Source organism: Delphinus delphis, chromosome 5, assembly GCF_949987515.2.
Source record: "Delphinus delphis chromosome 5, mDelDel1.2, whole genome shotgun sequence".
Taxonomy (NCBI): Eukaryota; Metazoa; Chordata; class Mammalia; order Artiodactyla; family Delphinidae; genus Delphinus; species Delphinus delphis.
The window spans coordinates 20,204,132-20,228,059 of record NC_082687.1 but is presented as its reverse complement, the minus strand read 5'-3'; the positions used below and the strand labels follow the sequence as shown (position 1 = coordinate 20,228,059).

At 39.1% G+C, this 23,928-nt stretch overlaps 1 protein-coding gene across 6 annotated transcripts in view; it reads left to right on the top strand.

Moving 5' to 3' along the window:
* Window positions 1-23,928, top strand: part of MANBA (mannosidase beta) — a 158,022-nt gene that overhangs the window by 86,892 nt on the left and 47,202 nt on the right. For 5 of the 6 annotated variants that reach the window (XM_060012056.1, XM_060012057.1, XM_060012058.1 and 2 more), the window contains 2 exons: window positions 1,424-1,588; window positions 18,083-18,227. In XM_060012056.1, the coding sequence (XP_059868039.1) occupies window positions 1,424-1,588; window positions 18,083-18,227 (310 nt within the window). The remainder of the gene's footprint in view (window positions 1-1,423; window positions 1,589-18,082; window positions 18,228-23,928) is intronic. The other variant, XM_060012061.1, reaches the window with a different exon arrangement.

Genomic DNA, 23,928 nt, shown 5'->3' with positions numbered 1-23,928 from the left:
TACCTCTGTTTCAAATAAATAATAGAAGTAATTGGTGTTCTCGAAACTGTCTGGTGGTAACATTTTCGAAAACTAAATACAATTTGGAAAAACTACCACATTAAATATGGCTAATGTATGTTGCTTATATTTTGGTATAAATCAATTCCTAAAGAATAACTTTTTTCCTTTTAAGGTGATTGGTCTGTGCATTGCATGATTACTGAGAATTCTAAGTCATATTTTATGAACAGGGATTATTAAGCTTCCTAATTTTCATGGTTTTTTGAGGGTGGAGTGGAATATGTTTTTTCAAAGTGTCTGTGTAACTTGGCTTAAAACTCTGATATTTTCAGATGTAGCCAGCAATTGTCTTATATCTTTGTCAAATGCTAACAGTTCATTAAATCATAGGGCCTAGAAGCCAGAATTATTGCTTTTTTTTTTTCTCCTGTAGAAGGTACACTACTAACCTGTGTGGTATTTGTTTTTATTTATTTATTTATTTTTGTTTTTATTTTTTACTTGACCTGATGATAGCTTCTCAAAGGAAAAGAAAGATTCTGTAAGTTAAAAAAAAAAAAAGAGTTATTATTAGGGGAAAGAAGTATCATTGTTTGGTTTGTATCTTCAACTATATCAAAATTACACATGTGTATATATCAAATATATTTAGTAATCACTGAGAAGCAAATGAGCAAGTGCTAAGCCTTTACCATTTTACTAGTGATATTTTATTACTGTTAAAGAACTGACAGTTTTAAAAGAATGTTGATTTCAGTTCATTATTCAGTTTTGACAGTTTATTTACTTCGATAAAATGACCTTTTAAAATGCACATAACAAATATTTAAAAAAACAAGAAAAATGTTTTTTTTTTAAAAAATTATTTATTTATATTTGGCCGCGTTGGATCCTCACTGTGCACGGGCTTTCTCTAGTTGCGGTGAGGGGGGATTCCTCTTCATTTCGGTGCGCGGGCTTCCCATTGCGGTGGCGTCTCTTGTTGCGGAGCACAGGCTCTAGGCACGTGGGCTTCAATAGTTGTGGCTCGCAGGCTCTAGAGCGCAGGCTCAGTAGTTGTGGTGCATGGGCTTAGTTGTTCCACAGCATGTGGGATCTTCCTGGACCAGGGCTCGAACCTGTGTGCCCTGCATTGGCAGGTGGATTCTTAACCACTGCGCCACCAGGGAAGCCCCAAGAAAAATGTTTTGATGAGACAAGACTTTTGATGGCAAAACCAAAATGTAACTTTCTAGGTTTGAATAAGGCTAGTCTTTCACTAATAACAAGTATGATGGCAAAAACATGTGTGAAATTAGAGTCACAACAAACCTCGAGCTCTTTTCCAGTGTGTAGTACTTTTCAAGTTTGTCAGGAGTATGGAGAAAAGTAGTTTCACTCCTAACTTCCCAATCTGAACCTCTTATTCTTTACTTGAAAGGTTTCATCTAAAGAGGACTGGTCTTATGAAAGCAAATTTGCACATCATAGACAACATTTCACAGATGGTAACTATAAAATGCTTCACCAGGCTGAGCTTCATTTCAAACTCCCCCAAAGTGCAGATCAATTACGCAAGTTCAAAGACACTATTTATCTTACTCAGGTAAGCCATTTTTATTCTGGGCTTCAACAGCTACCTGCAGTTAACATAAAGAGATCCTGTAGGTTTTATAAGCCTTTTGTGGTGAAAAATATTCAGGTTTTCATTTTGCTGATTAAAAAAAATTATCTGCTTCAGAATGGGTATTTGATGACATATAGGACTTGAAATAGTTAATTTTTGGCATTTGTCTCTCTTACAAGAACAGCTCACAAAGTTCTACAACAAATTGTGCATTAAAATCTTCCCTAGCTCAAGATTACTATCAAGGTTCAGTAATTAAGTCAGTAGCATTTGCCAAGGAAAAAATGGGACAATGGAACACAATAGAGTCCAGAAACAGACTCATGTATGATATAGTCACCTGATTTATGGTCACAATGCCACTGCAATCCTGTGGGAAAAGATAGTCTTATCAATAAACAGTACTGTATCAAGTGGGTATCTTTATGGGAAATAAATGAACTGTGACTCCATACACAAAAATTAATTTGATTAGTGATCACACACTCAATTGGGAAAGGTAATACAGTAAAGTTTCTAGGAGAAAACATAGGAGAATAGCTTCATGACCTTGGCATACACAGACGATTTCTTAAACAGAACATAAAAAATACAGACTATGAAAGAAAATAATGATAAATTGGACTTCATTAAAATTATGGACTTTCGTATATCAAAGGCACCATTAAGAGAGAGAAAATGCAAGTCACAGATTGGGGAACAATATTTGTAGTACATATGTCTGACAAAAGATTTGTATTTAGAATAAAGAACTTCTATAAAGCAATAAGAAAAAAGACAGATAACCTGTTAAAAAAATGGACAAAAACCTTGAGCAGGCACTTCATCAGAGAAGATAACCAGATGGTCAGGAAGTATATGCAAATATGCTCAATTTCATTCTTAATCCAGGAAATGCAAATTAGCCATGCCAGGATACTCCTACACACTATGTACACAATGTAATTTTAGCAGAATGGCTAAAATTAGAAAGATTGACAGTACCAACTATTGGTGAGGAGGTGGGACAGCTGGGACTTTTAGACATTGTTAGTAGGAGTGGAAATTTGTTTAAACAGTTTGGAAAATCTTATGGCAGTTTCTACCCAAGTTAAACATTTGCTTTCTTCATGAATCAGCATTTCTACTCTTAGCTAGGTACCCAAGAAAAAGGAGTGCATACGTCTGCCAACAGACATCTAAAATAATGTTCATTGCAGCTTTACTCATAATAGCCCCAAACTGGAAACAACCTAAATGTTCTTTAACAGAAGAATTTACAAACAAATTGTGGAATATTTATACAATGGAATACTCCACAACAATAAAAAAGAATGAACTACTGCTATCAGCTTCAGCCTTGATGAATATTGTAGACATTAGGTTGAGCAAAAGAAACATTGTAGTTTCACTATAGACAAAATGAATCCAGATGATATAGAACAAGTTAATGGTAACCACTCTTGTGGAGGAAGATGGTGCATTCTGATTAGGAAAGGGTACAAGGAAACTCTGGCCTGCTAAAAAAGTTTTGTATCTTGATCTGGGTACTGGTTACATGGGTGTATACATATGTTAAAATTCACTGAGTTGTATACTTAAGATCTGTTCATATTGTGTACCTTAGTAGATTATTTTTAAGCAGCTCTACTGAGATATAATTGACATGCCATAAAATTCACTTGTTTTAAGTGTACAATCAAGTGATTTTTAGTATATTTATTGAGTCATGCAACCATCACCATAATACAACTTTCGAACATTTCTGACACTCCAAAAAGATCCCTCTTGCCCATTTTTTAAAAATAAATTTATTTATTTATTTATTAATGTTTAAATTTTTGGCTGCATTGGGTCTTCGTTGCTGCGCATGGGCTTTCTCTAGTTGCGGCGAGCAGGGGCTACTCTTCATTGCAGTGCACAGGCTTCTCATTGCGGTGGCTTCTCTTGTTGCGGAGCACGGGCTCTAGGCAGATGGGCTTTATTAGTTGTGGCACACAGGATCTGTAGTTGTGGTGCACAGGCTCAGTAGTTGTGGCACACGGGCTTAGTTTCTCTGCGGCATGTGGGATCTTCCCGGACCAGGGTTCGAGCCTGTGTCCCCTGCATTGGCAGGCGGATTCTTAACCACTGCGCCACCAGGGAAGTCCCCCCTCTTGCCCATCTGTAATCACTCTCCTTTCTCACTTTCAGTCCCAGGCAAACATTAATTTGCTTTCTGTTTCTATAGATTTTACTTGTCTCCAACATTTCATATAACTGGAATCATATAATATGTGATCTTTGGCATGTGGCTTCTTTCACCAAGCATAATGATTTTGAAGTTCTTCCATGTTATAGCCATATATCTGTGCTTCATTTCTCTTTCTTGCTAAGTAATATTCTGTTGTGTGGATATATTATGTTTTACTTATCTATTCATCAGTTGGACATTTGGATTATTTCCAATTTTTGACTATTATGAATAACACTGCTATGAATATTTGCATACACATCTTTGTACCTATATTTTCATTCCTCTTGAGTAGAAATATATGAGTGAAATTGCTGAGCTATATGATAAATTTATGTTTAACTTTTAAAGAAAATATTGACCTGAATCTTGGATAATATTTTTATCTTAATGTTTACAATTTATATTTTTTTTCAGACATGACCAATTTATTGAGAAAATTCAAATTTCAGTTTGGCGAAGTATAACCAGGGGCAGAGTTTGGGATAATCATTTCATTGGCGGCAACTACATTTTCTAGAGCTAATTGGCCATGGGGTAGTATCTGAAGGATGGAAAACAAAACTTGAAAAAATAATTTTTCATTGGTGGCAACTACATTTTCTAGAGCTAATTGGCCATGGGGTAGTATCTGAAGGAAAGAAAACAAAACTTAAAAAAATAATTTAAATTATTGGGTGGGTGATAAACATACATATTTGCAGAGGAAACCAAACACAAACAACCAGCTTACACAACTGAGGCATGAGAAATGCTGTTGCTAGTAGAAACCCTTTATTCCATTTAGTTTGACAGACATTAAACACCTGATTTGTTCCAGACAGTGGGCTAGCTGCCAGGGTTGAGGTGGAAGCACAAAATCACCAAGACGTCATCCCTGTCCTTAAGAAGTTTACAACAGCACCTGTAAAAATGAGGGCTACTGGTGAAATGCCAAAAAACTGCTCAAAAAACCTGGAGGGAGGAGAGTTTACCTTTACGTCTCAGTAGAGGTTGAGGTCGGGACCCTCTTAAATTAGGTGGTGTGGGTGAGGCCGGGGGTAGCATGCCTCCGAGTAAAGAAAACTGGTGTCTAAGCATGTCTTGGCAACAGGAAATAGTCTAGTTCCTCCACAGCCTTCAGTGTGTGAGAGGGGAAGGGATATTCAAAGGTATTTAGTTTTATTTGAATCCCTCTCATCATTAGAACACTATAAGAGGTTGACAAGGAAGTGAAAAATCATTAAAAAAACCCACACATCCAAGTTTGAAGAGGCACGGACATAGACGGGAAATACCATTTCATAGTTTTAGTGTAAACTCAACTGCTTGTGTATATCCATTTAGTAGCTTAAGCAAAACCATCAAAAGGGGAAAAAACTCCACTGGCAGCACCACGGTTCATCATGGCAGAACATGGTCTCTCCTGTTAGACTATAAAGCTAGCTTTGGCTACTGCCAATGGTGGATGTAAGGGCACAATGGAAATTAAGTTCACTTTTAGTTTACAAACTAAAGTCTGTAAACATTTCCACCTTAACTGCACGTAGATGACAAAGAAGGCTTGGAAGAGAGAATTTGGGGAGAGAGATGAAGTCTTTGTAGGCTAACTGAACTAAAAATGACTTGGGATGCTGTATCTCCTATTTAAAAAATACAGGATGAGCAAGTCTGAATAATAGTTTGCTATGTGTATAACATACACCTCAAAAAAGAATTCTAACACAACATACTACTAAGCAAACATCACAGTTTCTGCTTTTGCAATTTACACAAATTGCCTGAATTTTAATACTTTAGGGAACCTTTACAAACACAACATACAACAAATTGTAATATTATGCATCACCCTTAACTTCAGAAAGTTTGGCTTGTATTATTTTATCTCAGAGGAAAACTAATGTTTATAATGTCATTTCCTGTGGAATTAATTCATCACCCATTTTAAAAACTAATGTTTAGAAAAGAAGCTTCCCTGTAAGGTAAATTGGAATGCAAACACCTGCCAGGCTTTGATGAAATAAAAATAAACAACTTATATGACCAGCACCTCATTAAACCAAAATCTCCTTTTGAAGTACAAAGTTCAGTTCTTCTTGCCCTCTTAGTAAACGCTAATCCGAACCCTCCCCGATCTAGGAACTGTTCTGGTTTGTTACGTCGTCACATACATACAGTATTTTTTAACATTAAGAAATTCTTGACATGGTACCATAAATAAATAGGTAGTTTTTAAAACCAAAGTGACTCAGAGTACTAGAACAGATATAATAGCACACTAAAATGGGTTAAAAGTAAAATTAAAAAAAAAAATCTATCATGGTCTTATTAATTCAAATTAAAAATCAAAGATGAAGTATCATTTCAGACCCATATACATCAAGATGCCAGTTCTTATAAAAATGTACTTTAGTTGTAAATGCTAGATATGTAAAAATAAAACAAAAATTTTTAATAGATAGGGAAACCAGTAACTTTTGCCATTAAAATTTAAGTTCTTTTAATGTTTTTAATATTAGAGTTGGGGAAAATTCATTAAAGTTAAATGAAATTAATATAAAATTATTTTTATATTTTTATTATATTTCATGAACCTGTGAATACACACACATTAAGACTATTTGAGAACCACTGCTTATTTGTGTGATATTTTTGCTAAACTTGTTTCAAGTTCTGAGAGAGAAGGTAAGAGCCTATTCCCAATCATATGATCTGCAGTAATGTGTTAAACATCACATTTTAATTTTTGCATCTTAGCATCTGAGAATGTACCAGTTTTTATACAAACTCACGCTCACTCTCATCAGTTTTCTCCTGTATGAAAACACAAAACCCTGGATGGAAGTTGAAACAGAAAACTGTCAGCCAAAAGACTCTTTTTGGAAGGTGATAAACTGATGAGAATTTAAAATTTTCAACTATAATATTATCAATTCAGGAAGTTTTTCCTATGTAATATGTAATTTATAAACTTACCTCATAGAATACAAGTTTAAGGATTCTGTTGATATCTGTTCCTTTTAAAGTGTTGCAGTTCATCCTTATTAGTTTTTTGTAGCCAATATTCTATAAAAGTGTCTCAGTTTTGATACATGAAATTGGATGATCCTTATTTGCACACACGTGTGCATGTGTGAACCTTTTCAGCTGTTGTTTTTCATGCTGGCTTTTCTCCTCCCGGCTGTTCGTTTTATTACCGTTACTTTTTTTTTTTTTTTTTTTGCGGTACGCGGGCCTCTCACTGTTGTGGCCTCTCCCGTTGCGGAACACAGGCTCCGGACGCGCAGGCTCAGAGGCCATAGCTCACGGGCCCAGCCGCTCCGCGGCATGTGGGATCTTCCCGGATCGGGGCACGAACCGGCGTTCCCTGCATCGGCAGGCGGACTCTCAACCACTGCGCCACCAGGGAAGCCCTACCGTTACTTTATTCTACTTCCCCAAACCGCATTCAAAGAACTAACAGAAATAATTGTTCTTTCTGAACTCATGAGCATCAGAGGTACACAGTCAGGAGCTGGTGTAGAAGTGGGATTATTTATTGGCGGTTTTTGTTGGTGATGGCTTTTGTCTGATCCTTTAAGCATGAGCGTCCTATCAGGCATTGGCTGGGAATTGGACTTGTCCTTGTTGATTCTACCTTGGGACTTCTTGATATACTAGATGGGATCTGAGATGAAAGAAATCAGAATTATGATTTCTTTTGTTGTTTGTTTTCCGTGTTGGACTTTCCTGACTGAGTACAGACAGGAAATGTTAGGGTAACAAGTTTTTTTCCCCTTACTACTTTGATATTAGAACAATCATCTTTCACCTGTGTATAAGAAGTAAAACCTTTCTTTGGTCCATTTTCTCTGTTCCCTGATCTTGTTCTCATAATCTGTCATACTGTTCTGAAGAACTTGCCTGTGTGCCACTTTCTAAGACATTCTGTTAAGCAGTTTATTTTGTGTGCAACTTTCAGAAAAATCTTGGCAGAGAAAGCTGTGCAGTAAGTTTCTTTACATTTAGATCCTTCCCTAGCTTCTCTTTATCTTACAACCACAAAGGTATCACTTAGGCTCTTACCTCTTTAATTCTTCTAATATTCCAAAATAATCTTGCCCCACCTTTCATTCTCCTACTTTAACCTGTTGTATTGTATTCCAAATAACCTACATACCTAGGCACACTCTTTTTTTTTTACTTCTTTATTGGAGTATAATTGCTTTACAACGGTGTGTTAGTTTCTGCTTTATAACAAAGTGAATCAGTTATACATATACATATGTTCCCATATCTCTTCCCTCTTGCGTCTCCCTCCCTCCCACCCTCCCTATCCCACCCCTCCAGGTGGTCACAAAGCACCAAGCTGATCTCCCTGTGCTATGAGGCTGCTTCCCACTAGCTATCTACCTTACGTTTGGTAGTGTATATCCTCTCTCTCGCTTTGTCACAGCTTACCCTTCCCCCTCCCCATATCCTCAAGTCCATTCTCTAGTAGGTCTGTAGGCACAGTCTCTTCAGCTGTGTCACAAAGACCTCGCTGCTTAGTTTGAGGACTGTCTACACTAACAAATCTGTTGCCAGCGTCCTAGAGAGGAAGCTGGGCTACGGACAGTCGTTACTAACCCCTTAGCTTATAGCCCCCTCTAGTGCTTTCATTTATTCTTCACATATTTGTTGAGCATGTAATGAGGGCTAGAAGTTTGGTATGTCCTTGAGAGACTCAGAGTCTTTAGGGATCCATTTTATCTACCCATGTTGCAAGTTACTTGATCATAAGAACTAAGAAAAAAAAAAGCAGGCTATGCTGTAGGCTCAGGTGTTGATGACACCTGCTACCCTGGAACAGTGTCTTGTTTGGTAAACAGCACTGAGATGTGATGGGGATCCAGGCCATGCTGAGCTTGTAAGTTGGGGGTAGTATGGGTAAAGGAGGGGAATGAAGGTAAGATTAGTAACATCGTATATTATACACTAGTGTATCATGTTTATATGCATCACGTAATTTAACAGTCAAGCAGAAAATCAGCATTCTTTGCATGTCTACTCAGACACCCGGCCCTGGGGCAGGAAGGTGCCTTGTATACCTTCTCATGTAATCTAACATCTCTAGACATCTCTGTTACTGTTTCCATTTTAGACATGAGGAAACAGAGGCTCAGAAAGGTTAAGTATTTTTCCCAAGTTCTCAGGGCAATGAACGGAGCAGGTTTCTGCTTTTAAAACTATAATATTAAATCTCTTCGCAATTGAGATAAGGGAAATTCTATAACTACCGAGGTGGTTGGTTGAATTATAACATCCATTTTTAACTGTTAAGTAAAGAAGACTTCAGAAATTTGGCACAATAGAGAATATGAACAAAGCCAAAAGTTAATTCTTTGAAAAGATCAACAAAATTGAAAAACCTTTAGCTAGCTTGGCCAAGAAAATAAGAGAGGAGACTCAATTTACTAAATCAGGAATGAAAGAGGGAACATTACTATTGACCTTACAGAAATAAAAAGGGTGATAAGGGAATACTGTAAACAATTCTGTGACAAGTGATATATCCTAAATGAAATGAACAAATTCCTAGAAAGACACAAACTATGAAACCTGACTCAAGAAGAAATAGACAATATGAATAGGCCTTTAACAACTAAAGAGATTGAGTTAGTAATTCAAAAACTTCCCTCAAAGATGGCTTCACTAGTGAATTCCACAAAACATTTAAGGAAGAATTAACACAACCCTTCACAAACTCTTCAAAAAAATAGAAGAGGCAAAATCACTTCCTAACTCATTCTGTGAAGGCATTGTTATCCTGATACTAAAACTGGACAAAGACATATCAAGAAAAGTACACTACAGACCAATATCCCTTATGAATATAGAAGGAAGTCTTCAGTGAAATAATAGGAAGGAAGGAAGTCTTCAGTGAAATAATAATCCAAATCCAGCAGCATATAAAAAGGTTTATATATCACAGTCAAGTGGGATTTATCTCAGGAATGCAGGGCTGGTTCAACATATGAATGTCAATCAATGTAATACACCATATTAATAGAATAAAGGAAAAACAACTACATGATAATCTCAATAGATGAAGAAAAATCACTAGCCCAAATCCAACACCCTTTCATGATGAGAAAATTCAACAAACTAGGAATAGAAAGGAGCTTCCTTGACCTGAAAAAGAGCATCTGTGAAGAACCCATAGCTAATATCATATTTAATAGTGAAAGAAAGAGAGCTTTCCCCCTAAGATCAGGAACAAGACAAGGATGCCTGCTCTTGTCACTTCTATTCAGCATTGTACTGGAGATTCTAGTCAGCACAATTAGGCAAGAAAATGAAATAAAAGGCATCCAGATTGGAAAGAAAGAAGTAAAACGACATCTGCTGATGAATGATCTTATATATAGAAAACCATAAAAAATCTACCTAAAAACCTATTAGAACTAAGAATTTAGCAACTTTGCTAAAGTCCTATTGATATAGGATCAATATGCAAATATCAGTTGTATTTTAAGCAATAAAAAGTTTGAAAATGAACTTAAGTGAACAATAATATCAGAAAGTATACAATACTTTGGAACATATTTAAACTAAAGAGACATAAGACTTGCACACTGAAAACTACAAAACATTACTGATGGAAATTAAGGAAATGGAAAGACATTCTGTGTTCATGGATTGGAAGACTTAATATTGTGTCAGATCGCAGATAGCAGAGCTCCCCAAATTGATCTACAGATTCAACACAGCTCCTATCAAAATTCCTACTACCGTCTTTGGAGAAATGGGCAAAGTGATCCTAAAATTTATATAGAAATGCGAGGCACTAAGAATAGTCAAAACAATCTTGAAAAAGAAGAACAAGTTTAAAACACTTCCTGCTTTTAAAACTTACTACAAAGCTATAGTAATCAAGGCAGTGTGGTACTGGCATAAGGACAGACATACAGATTGATTAAAAAGACTTGAGAGTCCAGAAATAAACACATACATCTATGGTCAATTGATTTTCTACAAGGGTGCCAAGACAATAAAATGGAGAAAGAATAGTGTTTTGAACAAATCGTGTTAGAATAACTGAATGTACACATGTCGGAGAATGAATTTGGACCTCTACCTCACACCGTATACAAAAATTAAAATGGATTAAAGATCCAAATGTATGAAACTCTTAGAAGAAAACATAGGTGTAAATCTTTGTGAAGTTTGATTAGGTAACAGTTTCTTAGATATGACACCAAAGCAGAAGCAACCGAAGAAAAAAATAAATTGGACTTCATCAAAATTAAAAACTTTTGTGTGTCAAAGGACACTAGCACAAAAGTGAAAAGATAACCCACAGGATGGGAGAAAAAATTTGCGAGTCATATGTCTAATAAGGATCTAATGTCCAGAATATATTAAGAACTCTTACAACTCAATAATGAAGACAACCTAATTTACAAATGGGCAAAAGATTTGAAGAGACATTTCTCCAAAGAAAATGACCAATAGGTACATGAAAAGATGCACATTATTAGTCACTAGGGAAATGCAAATCAAAACCACATGAGATACCACTCATGTCCACTAGGATATCTAGAATTAAAAAAAAAAAAAGAAAATAACAAATATTGGTAAGTGTATTGGTCAGGATTCTCCAGAGAAGCAGAACCAATATGATATATGTAGACATATAAAAGAGGAAAGTTGTTATAGGAATTGGCTGAAATGATTACAGAGGCCGAGAAATCCTACAGTCTGCCATCTGCAAGAAGGAGAACCAGGAAAGTCGGTGGTATAATTCAGTTTGAGTCTTGAGGCCTGAGAACTGAGGGGCCATTGGTGTAAGTCCCAGAGTTCCAGAGCCCAAGAACCAGGAGCTCCAGTGTCGGAGGGTAAAAGAAGCTGTGTCCCCAGCTCAAGAAGAGAGAGAGAATTCACCCTTCCTCCCCTTTTGTTTGATTCAGGCCATCAACCAACTTGATGATGCTCACACACTGGTGAGGACGGACCTTCTTTACTCAGTCTATTGAATCACCAAAAACATCCCCACAGACACACCCAGAAATAGTGTTTACCAGCAGTGTAGGCATCCCTTAACCCAGTCAAGTTCACACATAAAGTTAACCGTCACAGTAAGGATGTGGAGAAGTTAGAAACCTCAGATGTTGCTGGTGGGAATGTAAAATGGTACAGCTACTGTGGAAAAGTTTGTCAGTTTCTTAAAAAGTTAAACAGTTACCATAGGACACAGAAATTCTGCTCTTAGGTATATATCCAAGAAAATTGAAAACATGTTCACACAAAAAGTTGTGTATAAATGTTCATAATAGCCAAAGTTAAAACAATCCAAATGTTTATCAGCCAATAAGTGGATAAACAAAATGTGGCATATCCATACAATGAAATGTATTCAGCAGAATAAAAAGGTTTGAAATACTGGTACATAATACAACATGGGTGAACCTTGAAAACTTTAGTCTAACTGAAGGAAGCCAGTCACAAAAGGCTATACATTGTATTATTCCACTTATGTGAAATGTCCAGAATAGGCAAACCCGTAGAGACAATGTAGACGAGTGGCTTCCAGAAGCAGAGGAGAGAGAAGAATGAGCAGGGACAGACGAACCAGTTCAGATTTTAGAGGGTGATGATGAAAACATTCTGGAATGAGGTAGTGGTGAGAGTTGCACAACCTGTGACTACACTAAAAACCAGTGAATTATAAATTGTAAAGAAGTGAATTGTATAGTATGAATTATATCGAGTTAAAAACTGGCTTTATTGGAAGGTTCTTATTGTCAGGATAATTTTAAGTAAATAAAGTATATAAATACCATCGTATCAGGAGAACTTATCACATGGCTTCTCCTAGTTCCAAGGGTAGAGGGTGTGCTTCTGAGCATGTAGCCCAGCTACAACTCTATCACTCTGGAGGAAGGGGAGAATGGGTTTTTGTAGACAGCAACCTTCATCACAGTGGCAGAGCTAGAATTGGAACCTAGGTCTTGGTTTCCTGGTCCAATTTCTTTTTCCCATACCATGTTTCTCTAAGGGGACTGATTTCATAAGTGTAATCAAGCAAGCTGCTGAAAACAGGCATATTTTGGAACTAAAATTAGATTTGTCTGCTAACAGTGGGACTGAGTAACCTAGGAAATGACTAAGCATTTATCCTTCTCATATATAAAGATTGCTTTCTTTAGGAAAAGATGCATGAATCTATAAATACAGGTACAGTTCTTAAAGGGAAAGAGGCAGTTGCAGAGATTTTTTTTTCCCCAGGGAAGTAGGACTGTACATTTTCCCTTTAAGATGGATAGTGGGCTTCTGTATTTTTATGAACAGAGGTGTCATTCATTAGCCCTAACTAGCACCCACTGGTTTGGATAAACCCAGATCCATGTTATAGGCGTGGCACCATCTGCCTGTGGAGGGTACTGCGTGGTGCACGTGCCAGAACCCAGAGCACTGAAGAGCCTTGGTTATCACTTTCACACTAAATTCAGGTGTGATAGGCTACTAGTTAGAGCTTGCCTAGTGCTCTTTTCCTTTCACTCCTAGCAAGGCTTAGGAGTCCTGCTTGCCTTAAAATTTTTTTAAGTTTAAAAGGATTGCTAATGTTTACCTATTAAACCAGAAAAGGCAAATTACAGCTAGGAGGGCTTCCCTGGTGGCGCAGTGCTTGAGAATCCACCTGCTGATGCAGGGGACGCGGGTTCGTGCCCCGGTCTGGGAGGATCCCACATGCCGCGGAGCGGCTAGGCCCGTGAGCCATGGCCGCTGAGCCTGCGCGTCCGGAGCCTGTGCTCTGCAACGGGAGAGGCCACAGCAGTGAGAGGCCCGCGTACCACAAACAAACAAACAAAAAAAATTACAGCTGGGAAATTGTCAGAATAGATATACGGAAATAAATATTTTAAATATTTTTTGCAGGTAGTTCTGAGAGTTGAAATAGTTCAGGGACTGAAAACTCAAATGTTTGTAGGGATCAGGCAGGTAATTTAAATGGATGAGAGTCTGAATATTGGGGATTGTGGCAAAATGGAGCATACAGGCCCTGACTTAAGACATTAAACGACAACAAGAAGAAACAAAAAGCACCCGCTCTGTGAGCCAATTGAAACCTGCGTGGGGCTGAGTTCTGCCTGGAGGCTAGCAGTTTATGGCAGCCTCTTGACTGGAACCTAATATAGCAACATGCAACAAGGACTTTAAAATGTGTCATATATTATTATCAAAAGAGACAACAGAAGAGGCAAAGAAATTAATTTGGACATAAAATGTTCTTTGCTCTTGTATTTAAAGAAACAATCTGCAAACCATTCAAATGCCGAAAAATTATTGGAGAATGATTCATCAAACTATGGTATAACTGTGGAACCATTTAGAGCACAGAGATATATAGAAAATGCCAGGGCATCACATGGAAATGTACACATGTGAAAATTAAGTCAGAGTACAGAAAATTAAGTCAGAATACAAAATTATAAACGTATATGAGTTACAGTATATGTTAACAAAGATCAGGCAGGAATTTGGAGCGTTGTAAAAAATTTGCCACTCATCAGACGTTTTCCCCCTGAAAAGAAGCTTAAATTCACCGTGAAGAAAATGCAGGTCACCTCTACCAAGCCCATCAGTAAAATATCTAGTTGTCCTTTGGATTAGATCCAACTGAGTACAAGCATGACTGTTTCAATAGATATGGCTTTGTCCTAGAAGTTTTTATTTTTGCCTGAAAGAGATGACTTAATTTCCTACTCTGGTATACACTGGTGTTTTGTTCCCCACCTAAAAATTCCGATTTGTACTTTTCTCCTATTCACCCTGTTTTATAAATCTGGATCCAAGGAAACGGATTCCAGTCCCAAACTTCTTGAGTGACGCCCCTCCCTCCATTCTACTCGTGGGTCCACGCTGAACCAACCAATAGCAGAATATTGCAGGTCCTTTGGCTTCCTTGGTGTATCAGGAATGGCCCAGGCTTTGGAGATACTTCAGATCCTGGAAGTTCCAGAATTGTTGGCCGACACCCAAAGTGGCGTGTCCATGGTGGTCGCCATTTGATGCCCGTGCTTGGCCTGTCAGGGCTGGGCTAGCACCTCTGGAGTGTCTGGTGATCAGAATACCTCTCCCCGTGTGTTCCTTATTGGTGTGATGAGGGCTTCCTCATCTTCTCCTCCTGCGATCCCTTTACACACCGTCCATAAAGCCTTAGCCGAGTTTTCAGGAATCTCAGGATGAGAACAGAGACTTGTTGTTCAGTGCCTCGGGTGTGTGTGCTGCAGGGTAGGGACTGTGGCTGGCTTGATTTTGTGCCCATGGGCCAATTTTAGCTTGGTTGGTGGGGACGTTATTTGGGGGCTGAGGTGATTTAAATAAGTTCAGATATTATCAAATTTTAAAAACAAATACAAAGGTTACTTCCCATGCTGATGTGAGGTTAAATCTCTAATGCGCATGCGTTGATAATTGGCGCTACCCTCAGATCTGTTTCTACTAAGATTTCAATTGGCTGCTTTATGTTCACTGAACTTTCTAGAAATCGCTCCACAACACTGATTTTGCACAATAACTCGACAAACATGTGAACGCTTAATCAAGGGACTTGATTTCTCTATGCCTAGGTATCCAGGCCTAGAAGTTGATAAATCTCTTTTTTCTTTGGTTCAGACGAGATTGGTGTTTTTAGAAGGAACTTGATTAGAGATCCTGAGTCTAATTGTTACTCACCCGGGTCCTTGGACTCTTAATCCATAGAAATTGATAAGAGGCCAGAGGAGAACTTCAGGCAAGACTTTATCAGGACTTGTGCTGCAGCATGAGGGAGCGAAAACAAGTAACAGGTGCCGTTGGTTCCCTGGCTCCTTAAAGGGGGTGAGGCTGGAGGTGGACTGCTGGCTTGGCTGGGAGGTGTAGTTTAGGTGGTCTGCGTGCCCCTTGGTGGTGCTGCGTGCAGGAATCACGCACAGTACCCTGCTTTTGCTTCCGACACCTCAGAAATGGCAGTTGGTTTGTGGCCTTTTTGTATCTTATTGTTCATAATTTGCTCCCACTGTGCGTGTGTGCAGTTGGTTTTAGTCCTGTATAGTTTCTTTGCGTTCTGTTGCTTGAGGAGACGTTTGTCCAGGTGCAAGCACTCTGGTAAGGGGTCCCAGGTCCCAGCCTATCTCATAACTGCAGATTAACTTGACTGTTAAAGATCATAGATCTTAGGCCTATTTTTCGTATTTCACTCCTTGACTTAGTGCTAGACTAATATATTCAGAGAGTATCCTGTGGTCATTTTGAGCTTGGCACCCTTGCCACTCTGTTCGTGAGATTCTTACTTTCTTTAGAGTGTTATCTGCCTGTTATCACGGCTGTGCTCCCAGTGGTCTGGTTCCTGAATGGAAAGGGCATTTCTTTACCTGCTCACAGCTAACATCATCTCTTGCCTAGAAGATTATAATAGATTTCTAAATGGTCTCCCCGAATGCCCTCTAGTCCCCTGACTCCTTTCAGTGGTCAGAGGCGCCTGTTGCAAATGCAAGTCTGGTCACTTCACCCTTTAGCTTAAAAGCTTCCTGTGACTTCCAGTTGCCTTTAGGATACATCCCAAACCTTCCCAGGTCTGGCCTCTGCATCCCCACCAGCCTTGCTGCCATTGCTCCCAGCTTTCTGAGTTCAGGCTGCCTTGGCCTTCTTTCAGTTCTTTGCTGTGCATTCTCCTTTCACCACATGTGTCCTCTCTGGCTGCAGCGTTCTGCCCTCTCTCTTTTTCTCTTTCCCGTACTTCGAGGCCAATCTCCCTCCTCAGCTAGACCCATTTCCCCTCCTATCCAGGCTCCTAACATCACACACCTCTCTTTCTTAGCCCTCATTACTGTTTAAAGTTTCCATATATTTGTGTGATTCTTTGGTTAAGGCCTGTCTTCTACACAAGCCAATATGCTCCACAAGGGTGGGCTGTCTCTTTTTTGCTGGGGGTGGGGCTTACCATTACCAGTATGCAACACACACTGTAAGTGTTTATTAAATTTTTATTGAACGGCCGTGATTTCTTTTCGCTTTGCCCTTCTGGAGTTTGACAGCTGTGCCTCATGTAAGTTGTAACTTCATCTGCGACTTTCTCACTAGCGAGCTCTCCTCTATCTAAAGGTCTTGCTTCATTGGAGTTTTTCTAGTGTTTTAGGAAGGCATCTGAACTTGGTCTTCTAGTGGCCATATATGCATCCCTCTTTTTCCTCCTCTGTGAAAATCCAGACCCTACTCTAAGGCCGTCCCTTCCTCTGACTGGGGAATCCTTGCAGCTCTGACTGCCTCTCCAGGTTCTTCTTGGTAATTAAGTAATTAAGGGTCTTGCATGAAGTTTTTTCATGCCTCTTAAATAAGAACTAAATTTACTTTTCTCTTTGTTGCAGTTTACCATCTGTTCTGCTATAACGAAGGAATTGCATTCGTAAGAAGTTTTACATTATCAAAAGGCATCATATAAAAAACAATTGCTTGACTAGAAGAAAGGGGTTAGGGATTTGACAATATCAGAGTCATAATATAGTTCTTTTTCTATAGAACTTTTTTCTAATAAACTATTTTCTTAATAGCCACGAAAGTGTTAGTAAAACCCATCACTGCCCAAAACTTAGTGTTTGACTGCATATAGCATTTGCTCTGGAATCACAGTCTTTGTTTTCCATCATTGCCTCCACTATCGTTGGCAAAGAACCTTTTACACCATCCTGTTTCCACGATTACCTGATTACCCATTGTTAAGCCCAATACCAAGCTTCTCCCCAAACCCAGCTGCTATAGACAACAGCTTCTCATATTAAGGGGTTGGTTCCAGATCTAGTATAATGATGGTATATATAATGGTAGTGAAATTCCCAAATTTATTCAAGCCTATAATTTTCTCAGATCTAGACAGCCTACCTCAAGCAAAAACACCTGTGTTTTTTTTAAATCTTGCAATGGACTGAGCTGCTTTTTTTGAATAATCGTTTTTTTAAGGTTGAAGTGTAGTTGATTTACAATGTTGTAAGTTTCTGGTGTACAGCAACATGATTCAGTTATACATATATATATATTCTTTTTCATATTTTCCATTATGGTTTATTACAGGACACAGAATATAGTTCCCTGTGCTATACAGTAGGGCCTTGTTGTTTATTCTATATATAGTAGTTTGCATCTGCTAGTCCCAAACTCCCGGTTCAACCCGCCCCCTGCCCCTTGGCAACCACAAGTCTGTTCTCTATATGTGAGTCTGTTTCTGTTTTGCAGATAAGTTCATTTGAAAAACACCTGTGTTGTAATGTTTTCCCCTGAATCAGGTGATGCAGGCCCAGTGTGTCAAAACAGAAACTGAATTCTACCGCCGCAGTCGCAGCGAGATAGTGCATGGAGAAGGGCACACCATGGGGGCGCTTTATTGGCAGTTGAATGACATCTGGCAGGCTCCTTCCTGGTCTTCTCTAGGTAAGTGTTTCAATGTTCTTTGTGTGAGTGAGAGAAAGCCATACCCGTGGGGAGAGGCACTGAGAGAGCACAGAGCTGGAAGGGTCAGATGAACCCAAGCAGGACTCCAGGGAGAGGAGGCTGTCCAGCTGCTGGTCTCGGAGCTGCGGCCTCCTCTCCCACCTTCACAGTCTTTCCAGGAGCCTTAGAGGCAACCTCACTACGAGTTCTGAGCTGTGCAGTCGCAAAAGCAGGCGAAGGAAGGGAAAGATTCATGCATGAAGATCTCAGCCCTGTGTCTTCTGATTGTTGCTTAGAATTTTGAATTTACTTGAGAGGACTTTCCAGGGCAAAAGGAGATTGACATAAGCACCCCTTCTTCTGTTTAGGAGAATCCAACCACAGGAAAGTTTGGCCCAGCTGAGTGTTAAAATGTCCCTTTCCTGACTCCCCTTCAAGTCCATCAGGTCATCTTTCTTTTGCCCTGTTGACCTCTTGGGGGAAAGGGAATTGAGTGAGAAATCCAAGTAAGAAGGGTTATCAGGTGAACCTGTCTGTTCAACGAGGAACAGGTGAGATGGCTGACGTGGTACTTGCAGTTTGAATTATTTCATCTATTTTGGTGCATTAAAAAGAATTAAGGTGTAATAATGAATGCTGGCCTTCACTAAGAGGTGATTTGAAGCCAAGTTCAGTTAATGATATGAACAAAAGTTTTGGGTCAAAAATGAGGCAAGGCCGTAAAGTAAGAAGCCCATTTTGCTGGGTGAGGCTCTTAACCAAGCTGAGAATGCAGAGCACAGAGTTCCTTCCCCACGTGCTTTGAATAAGTGCTCATCAGCTCTGCAGGGAACTGCAGTCTTGATCAGGTTTCCCTGATCAAACTCTTTATCGACACCAACCAGAGAAAAGGGTATTTAATGAGAGTCAGGGGGTAGATGCTAGGGGAGTAGCCTTTCTGGGACGCTTAAACCGGAGAAAGAGATGTTGTTCAGAGACACTTGGAGCCTGACCCTGCTTCCTGTCTGCGGATGCGGCGGTGGTCTTCTGAAGCCGAGTTCGGTTCAAGAAATGGGAGAGCCCAGGCTTTGTAACTCTTCCCTTAAATGACCCTATGTTCTTCGGAAAGGATTTCAGAGTGTGATGGCAGAGTAAGAATCTGTCTGCCTTCTAAACTCTGGGAGGACAGTGCATTCGAGGAGAGGGTCACCACCTCCTGGGGGTGTCACCGTTTAGGAACTAAGGTATGTATCACTGAGACCTTTTGCTTCAACTGCTGTTCTCTTGAATGTCTTTTGTTTGTGGCCTTGATTGCCGCAACCACACATTTGAAGTCTTTCTCCTGTAATGGATGTCACACGTGAGAGTGCGTAAGTTATCTCAGGTCCAAGCCATTTTCCATTTATCAGAAAACTTTCCAAATATAAGTTCTAGTTCATTTCATAGATCTAATTGGAAAGGCCTCTCCACCCTTCCCCTCTCATTGTTATTTATTTATTTTTGTTTTTGCGGTACGCGGGCCTCTCACTGTTGGGGCCTCTCCCGTTGCGGAGCACAGGCTCCGGACACGCAGGCTCAGCGGCCATGGCTCACGGGCCCAGCCGCTCCGCGGCATGTGGGATCCTCCCGGACCCGGGCACGAACCTGCGTGCCCTGCATCGGCAGGCGGACTCTCAACCACTGCGCCACCAGGGAAGCCCTCTCATTGTTATTTTTAAGGGGAAATACTAAGAGTTGGAATTGAAGTGCTGGAGAGTTGAACTTCTGCAAAACCTAAAGAAATTAGTTCTAGCTGAACCTCAAAACCGTGTTCCTTCATCTCAACAGCTTGCACGGGTGAATTCTAGAAGTGCTCCCCCATTCTCTCTTCCCCTCTCTCCCACCCGCTTTCCCTCATCTTACTCTCTCACCCCCTGCTCTCTCTGTCTCTCCCTCTCACTGCATACCTTTCTCTGAAGCTGTCTGGTGATGCAGTGTTTTGTGGAGAAGGATCTTCTTTCTGAAATAGAGGCATGTTGAAATGTTTTTTGGTTTGTGGGTTTAGCATACCAGAGATGCCAACAGGGCACCGGATTCTGCAGGTTCTTGATAGCTCCTAATTGTATTTGAGGAATTGTCATTAATCGTCATGCGTTTGGGTGTTCCCCTCCAGTCTGCACTTACCAGCCATATTTGTGATTGTGGTTGCTTTGTTTCACTCAGAGGATTTTGTGCCTATGGGAAAAGGAGACTTTGAGTTCTAAGTAAGTTTATTTTTTAAAAAAAAATTTAATTTAATTTATTATTTATTTTTATTGAGGTATAGTTGATCTACAATATTAGTTTCAGGTGTACAATATAGTGATTCAAAATTTTATAGGTTATACTCCATTGAAAGTTATTATAGAATATTGGCTATATTCCCTGTGCTCTGCAGTATAGCCTTGTAGCTTATTTATTTTATACATAGTCCTTTGTACTTCTTAATCTGCTGTTCCTATGTTGCACTTTGCTCCTTCCCTCTCCCCATGAGTAACCAATAGTTCTCTATATCTGTGAGTCTGTTTCTGTTGTTATATTCATCCATTTGTTTCATTTTTTAGACTACACATATAAATGATAACATATAGAGTATTTGTCTTTCTCTGTCTGACTTATTTCACTAAGCATAATACCCCCCAAGTCCATCCATGTGTTGCAAATGGCAAAATTTCATACTTTTATGGGCAATTAATATTCCATTGCATATATATCTAAATATATATATATACCACATCTTCTTTATCCATTCATCTGTTGATTGACACTTAGGTTGCTTCCACATCTTTGCTCTTGTAAATAATGCTGCAGTGAACATTGGGGTGCATGTATCTTTTCGAATTAGTGTTTTTATTTTCTTTGGATATATACCCAGGAGTGGAATTGCCAGGTCTTATAGTTCTATTTTTAGTTTCTTTTTTGAGGCACCTCCATCCTGTTTTCTAGAGTGGCCGCATCAATTTACATTACCACCAACACTGTAGGAGGGTTCCCTTTTTCTCCACATCCTTGCCAACAGTTACTCTTTGTGGTTGTTTTGAATATAGTCATTCTGACAGATGTGAGGTGATACCTCATTGTGGTTTTGATTTGCATCCCTGATGATCAACAACATTGAGTATATTTTCATATGCCTGTTGGTCATCTGTATGTCTTATTTCGAAAAATGTCTATTCAGGTTTCCTCCCCATTTTTTTTTTTTTTTGCGGTACGCAGGCCTCTCACTGTTGTGGCCTCTCCCATTGCAGAGCACAGGCTCCGGACGCGCAGGCCCAGCAGCCATGGCTTACAGGCCCAGCCGCTTCGCGGCATGTGGGATCTTCCTGGACTGGGGCACGAACTCGTGTCTCCTGCATCGGCAGGTGGACTCTCAACCACTGTGCCACCAGGACACATTTTTTGATTGGGTTGTTTGTTTTTTCTGTATTGAGTTGTATGAACTGTTTATATATTTTTGTATATTAACCTCTTATCGGTTGTATCATTTGCAAATATTTTCTCCCAATCAGTAGGCTATCTTTTCATTGTGTTTATGGTTTCTTTTGCTGTGCAGAAGCTTTTAAGATTAATTAGATCCATTTGTTTATTTTTGCTTTTCTTTTGCCTGAGGAGACAGAGCCAAAAAAATATTGCTACAATTTATGTCAGAGTATTTTGCCTATGTTTTCCTCTAGGAATTTTATGGTTTCTGGTCTTACATTAGGTCCTTAATCCAGTTTGAGTTTATTTTTGTAACTGGTGTGAGAAAATGTTCTAATTTCATTCTTTTACATGTAGCTGTCCAGTTTTCCCAGTACCATTCATTGAAGAGTGTGTCTTTTCTCCACTGTATATTCTTGCCTCCTTTGTTGTAGCGTAATTGACCATAAGTGTGTGGGTTTATTTCTGGGCTCACTCTTCTGTTCTATTGATATATGTGTCTGTTTTTGTGCCAGTACCGTACTGTTTTGATGGCTAGCTTTGTAGTACAGTCTGGAGTCTGGGCGCATGATACCTATAGCACTATTCTTCTTTCTCAAGATTGTTTTCACTATTTGGGGTGTTTTGTGTTTCCATACAAATTTTAGAATTATTTGTTCTAGTTCTGTGAAATATGCCATTAGTATTTTGATATGGATTGCACTGAATCTGTAGATTGCCTTGAGTAGTATGGTCATTCTAACAATGTTAGTCCTATCTATGAACACAGTATCTGTTTCCGTTTGTTTGTGTTGTCTCCAGTTTCTTTCATCAGTGTCTTATAGTTTTCCATGTACAGGTATTTTCCCTCCTTAGTTAGATTTATTCCTAGGTATTTTATTCTTTTTGATGTGATGGTAAATGGGATTGTATACTTAATTCCTCTCTTATAGTTTGTTGTTAGTGTATAGAAATGCAACAAATTTCTGTATATTAATTCTGTACCCTTTGACTTTACCAAATTCATTGATGAGCTATAGTAATTTTGGTGCTGTCTTTAGGAGTTTCTTTCTTTTTTTTTTTCATGTAATGCCTGAAACATTTATATTAACATATTTCCATACAAATAACCCAAAGAAAGTTTAGTAGTAGTTGTTTTTTTGTTTGTTTTTTTATACTGCAGGAGGATTTTCTAAGTATAGTATCATGTCATCTGCCAACAGTGACAGTTTTCCTTCTTCCTTTCCAATTTGTATTCTTCTTATTTCGTTTTTTTGGTCTGATTGCTGTGGTTACGACTTCCAATACTATGTTGAATAAAACTGGGAGAGTGGACATCTTTGTCTTGTTCCTGATCTTAGAGGAAGTGCTTTCAGCTTTTCACTGTTGAGTATGATGTGAGCTGTGGGCTTATCATATATGGCCTTTATTATGTTGAGGTATGTTCCCTCCATACCCATCCATTTATGGTAAAACATAAATGGATGTTGAATTTTGTCAAAAGCCATTTCTGGATTCATTGAGATGATCATACGGTTTTTGCCTGGTTTTGGAATCAGGTTGATGCTGGCCACATGGAATGAGTTCAGAAGCTTCCTTACTCTTCCATTTTCTGGAAAAGTTTGAGGAGGATTGGTATTAATTTTGCTTTGAATGTTTAGTAGAATTTATCAGTGAAGCCATCTGGTCCTGGACTTTTGTTTTTCGGGAGGTTTTTTTTGTTAATTTTTTTTTAATTATTTATTTATTTTTGGCTGTGCACGGGCTTTCTCTAGTTGCGGCGAGTGGGAGCTACTTTTTGTTGAGGTGTGTAGGGTTCTCATTGCAGTGGTTTCTCTTGTGGAGCATGGGCTCTAGGTGCACGGGCTTCAGTAGTTGTGGCACGCGGGTTCAGTAGTTGTGGCTCACGAGCTCTAGGGTGCAGGCTCAGTAGTTGTGACCCATGGGCTTAGTTGCTTCACGGCATGTGGATCTTCCTGGACCAGGGCTCGAACCTGTGTCCCCTGCTTTGGCAGGTGGATTCTTAACCACTGCACTACCAGGGAAGCCCTTTTGGGAGGTATTTGATTACTGATTCAGTCTCCTTACTAGTAATTGGTCTGAAATAAAAAACAAGATTTTTCATTTCTTCATGATTCAGTCTTGGAAGGTTATATGTTTCTAGGAATTTATCCATTTCTTCTAGCTTGTCCAATTTGTTGGTGTGTAGTTGTTCATGGTAGTTTTTTATGATTCTTTGTACTTCTTGGTATTAGTTGTATTGTCTCTTGTTTCATTTTTTATTTTATTGATTTGAGCCCTCTCT